The following is a 4692-nucleotide window of genomic DNA, read 5'->3' as shown; positions in this document are numbered from 1 at the left end:
TATTATTATTATTCTTTAGGGTTATTATGTTTTTATTTATTGTCTTTTAACAGAAGAAAAAAACTGCAATTGGGTCAGTGGTTGTAAATGAGGTCTTAATCCTGGAACACAGTAGGTGTCAAATATTTGATGAATACATTAATATCTCAATGGGCTAATTTATTATTATGGGGCCACATTTATGTCAAAGACAGATTGTCTTCAAGTAAGTCCGCCTCTCACGTCATATGTAGACTGAGCTTTTATTACAGTGGTAACAAAGTTCACCACAAGCGGAGGATTAGAAACACCTACTTTAATTTAACGGGAACATAATCAGGTCCTACTGTATATGTAGAATGTGCTGGGCATAATAGGAATAATAGAAGGCACAGAGGTAGTGACAACACTTACAGACATGACATAATTAATAATACGAAATAATGCCAAGTTTTAATTGTATATAATCAGGTACAAGAAAGTGAAAATATTAAGTGCAGTGAGGATTCAGGAAAATTTAAGAAATCAGCTTTGACTGGAGAGCTTAAGAGTTTTCATCTCCATTTAGCTATTCAGTACTGCATAGTGGAGTGCACAGGGGTGGGGATTCGATGACTAAGTCCTCATCCCATTTCTAGGACAGCACTGTCTAATAGAACCATAACGTGATGGAAAGAATGAAACTGGACCCCTATCTCACACCACTCACAAAAATTGACTAGAAATGGATAAAGGACTTACACATAAGACCTAAGTGTAAAGTTCCTAAAAGAAGGCAAGGGGAAAATCTTCTCGACATTGGTCTTTGCAATGAGATTTTGAATGTGACACCAAAAGCACAAACAAGGAAAGCAAAAATCAACAAGTGGGACCACATCAAACTTAAAAGCTTGTGCATAGCAAAAGACAAAAAATATCAACAAAATGTAAAGGCAACCTGGGGAATGGGAGAAAATATAAACCATATATATGATAAGAGGTTAATATCCAAAATATATAAGGAACACATGTGACTCAATAGTGAAATACAAATGATCTGATGAAGAATGAGCAAAAGGTAGGGCGCCTAGCTGTCTTAGTCAGAAGGGCATACATCCCTTGATCTCGAGTTATGATTTCGAGCCCCATATCAGGTGTAGAGATGACTTAAAATAAATAAGTAGACTTAAACAATGAGCAAAAGGCATTGAATAGACATTTCTCCAAAGAATACATACAAGTGGCCAACAAGTACAGGAAAGGGCTCAATATCACTAATCATCAGGCAGATGCAAGTCAAATCCACAATGGGACATCACGTGTTAGATTGGCTATTATCAAAAAGACGAGAGATAACAAGAATTGGCGAGGATGTGGGGAAAAGAGAGCTCTCATGCACTATTGATGTGAGTGTAAAATGATGCAGCCACTGTGGGAAACAATATGGAGACTCCTCAAAAAATAAAAAAAGAGAACTACCATATGACTGAGCAAACCCACTTCTAGGTATATATCCAAAAGAAATGAAACCAGGATCTCAAAAGAGATACGCGTACTCCCAGGTTTTTTGCAGCATTAGTCATAACAGCCAAGACATGGAAACAATCTAAGTGTCCACAGACCGACGGATGTTAAAATGTGAGATACATATGTGTTTACATATATATATATGTGTGTGTGTATGTACATATATATGTACATATATATACATGCACACACACATATATATGTACATATATATATATACATATATATGTACACACATATATATACACATAAATATATACCTATACAGAGAGTGGAATATTATTTAGCCATAAAAAAGAAAGGAAATCCTGTCATTTGCCACATGGACCTTGGGACCATTAAGCTAAGTGAAATAAGTCAGACAGAGAAAGACAAGTACTATATGCTCTCACGTAGAGGTGGAACCTAAACACTGAACTCAGAGAGTAGAGGTGGTTGCCGGGGGATGAGGGGTGGGGAAGATAGGGAGATGTTGGTCAAAAGGGAGAAATTTCAGTTATAAGGTGAAGTTTTGGGGATCTAAGGTACAGCATGGTGACTACAGTTAGCAATACTGTATCGTATACTTGAAAGTTGCTATGATAGGAGAGCTTTAATATTTTTACCATAATAACAATAAAGTTGTAATGGTGTGAGCTGAAGAATGTGTTAACTAAGCTGATTGTGGAAAACACTTCACAGTATATATGTATATCAAATCATCACATTGTACAAGATAAACTTACGTGATGTTACATGTCAATTATATTTCAATAAAGCTAGGGAAAGAAAAGAAATATAATGTGAGCCACATACGTAATTTAAAATTTTCTAGTAGCCACATTAAAAAAGATCAAAAGTAACAGGTGATATCGATTTTTTAAAAAACTTATTATTTAACCCAATATAGCTGACAGATTACCATTTATAGTCTCATGATTATTAAAAAATACTAATAATAAATAAATAAAATAAATAATAATAAAAAATACTAATGTAAGGGGTGCCTGGCTGGTTGTCAGAAAAGCGTGAGACTCTTGACTTGGGGTTGTGAGTTCAAGTTCACAGTTGCTGCATTGTGAGATGCAGCAATTACTTAAATAAACTTAAAAAATATACTAGCGTGAGGACAGAAGTGTGGACTCTGTGGGCTCATTCCTGGTATTTTGGTCTTCCCTGTTCCTTCCTTATGCAATATGAGGGGACCATAGTTTCAGATGAGCTCCCAGAAGGGGAATGTGGCTCGCTCCAGGCCTCAGAGGCATCAGAATACAGTTAGTTTCAAAAAAGACAAGTTTGGGGAGACTGCTTCTCCCTCTCCCTCTCCCTGCTACTCTGCCTGCTTGAGTTCTCTCCCTGTCAAATAAATAAATAAAAATCTTAAAAAAATGACAAGTTTGATAAGAGTGTTCAGGCCAAAAAAATTAATGCAAAGCTTCATGATGGAGTTTGTCAGCAGCATAAAGAAGGTCTTGAAAGGTGTGTAACATACAGCAAATATAAACCATTGTCAAAGCCTTAAAAATATGTTAAAATGACAAACGTCAGTGAAGGATTCTTATCATATAGTGTATAGAGTATGTGCCTGTGAATTTGAAGTTTGTGGAAAATATGGAAAGAAAGAAGACATTGTGGGATGCCTGGGTGGCTCAGTCCATTAAGCAGCTTCCTTTGGCTCAGGTCATGATCCCAGGGTCCTGGGATTGAGCCCCACATCCAACTCCCTGCTCAGCGGGGAGCCTGCTTCCCCCGCCTCCTCTCGCTAGTGCTCTCTGTCAGTATCTCTGTCTCTCTCTCTCAAATAAATAAATAAAATACTTTTAAAAAATTAGAAAAGAAAGAAGACGTTGCTGCTCCATTTAATAAGCAATCAGAAAAGACAGAAAATACTGGAAGTAATCGACATTCCAACCACAGAAGTTGCAGAAAAAATGAAGATAGTGGTGATGATTTAGATTTTGATACTGATTTAGATGACACAAAGACAATCAAATGGATTAATACATTAAAAATCAGTTGGAAAACATGAAATTCTGAACAACGTTTGACTTCCAAGGGTTTTACAAAAAAAACTCTGTGAAGTCCTGATGAGAGAAATAGCAAAAACCTATAGAAAACAGGCAAAGTTTATACATGGATAATATAAATTATGTATGATACTGAAATAATTATAAAACTTTCATCCAGAGTTTTCTCATAATAAGTTTTTAAGTAGTATACATCAGAATACGTGCCAAAATGAGTATTAGGATATCATATTGCAGTTCATGGAAATTATCTAGAAGAGTATACTACCTATCATCCAACTAAACAAGATTCAGAGTTGATGGTTGTGTAAGAACTACCTCATGGGGAAATCAGATGATATCATTATAGCGTAACCTCAAAAATCTGTCCTCAGTAAGTGCCTTTTGTTCGACTGCTGTCCCGTAAATGGCCCACATGACAAAGCCCCCTTACTCATTACGTTTGCTTGTTATAAACAAGCTTGTTATAAACATGCTTGTTATAAACTCCACTTGTTATTTATTTTTTATAATAATGTTTAACAAGTGTATAGCAGTTTTTCTTTGAAAGTATTTTTACATACCTGATCACATTTTTACCTTTCTTCTCTTGTGAAATATACTTATGAGGAAATTGTATAACATGCACATGTAGAGTTTAATAAATAATTATAGAGAAAGGTCACACATCTATCATCCAGATGAAGAAACTACTTTTAAACAAACAAAACTACTGACATATATTGGATTTTTTTCTTTTAAGTCTTTGAAATCCATTCTGGATTTTATTTTATTTTACTTTAAAGATCTTTTAAATTTATTTAATGGAAGGAGAGAGAGTGCGCAGGAGAGAGTGAGCAAGAGCGAGAGAGAGAGAAAGAACACAAGCAGGGGGAGTAGCAGAGGGAACAACAGAGGGAGAGGAGGGAGAAGCAGTCTCTCCACTGAGCAGGCAGCCCGATGCGGGGCTCGATCCCAGAACCCTGAGATCACGACCTGAGCTGAGGGTTTCACGGACTGAGCCACCCAGGTGCCCCGCGTTCTGGATTTTATACCTACTGCACATCTCAGTTTGGACTAGCCACGTTTCAAGGGCACAATAGCCACTCGGGGCTAGTGGCTACTGTATTGGTCGTCGTAGCCCTAGAGTTCCATAGTCCAGTGGAAAATACAGACACTCCAAGAAGTAACACCTGGGTCATAGCCACCATGCTGTGAGTTG

At 36.8% G+C, this 4692-nt stretch overlaps 1 protein-coding gene across 1 annotated transcript; it reads left to right on the top strand.

The window, feature by feature from the left end:
- The first annotated feature begins 2681 nt into the window (after window positions 1–2681).
- On the top strand, window positions 2682–2986 carry LOC116860559 (uncharacterized protein C9orf85-like). The gene is made up of 2 exons (XM_032846629.1): window positions 2682–2747; window positions 2849–2986. The coding sequence occupies exons 1-2, from the start codon at window positions 2682–2684 to the stop codon at window positions 2984–2986; spliced, it is 204 nt and encodes a 67-aa protein (XP_032702520.1).
- The last annotated feature ends 1706 nt before the right edge of the window (window positions 2987–4692 follow it).

Source organism: Lontra canadensis, unplaced genomic scaffold, assembly GCF_010015895.1.
Source record: "Lontra canadensis isolate GAN:19392208 unplaced genomic scaffold, GSC_riverotter_1.0 scaffold178, whole genome shotgun sequence".
In the NCBI taxonomy this organism is placed as follows: Eukaryota; Metazoa; Chordata; class Mammalia; order Carnivora; family Mustelidae; genus Lontra; species Lontra canadensis.
This window is presented reverse-complemented; position numbering and strand designations above follow the sequence as displayed.

What these genes read in the sequence shown, in the direction of transcription:
- LOC116860559 (XM_032846629.1), top strand. Translation starts at nt 2,682, where the DNA reads ATGAGCTCCCAGAAGGGGAATGTGGCTCGCTCCAGGCCTCAGAGGCAT. An exon ending in ATCAGAATACAGTTAGTTTC is followed by an intron (nt 2,748 to 2,848) that starts AAAAAAGACAAG and finishes TAAAAATCTTAA; the next exon opens with AAAAATGACAAGTTTGATAA.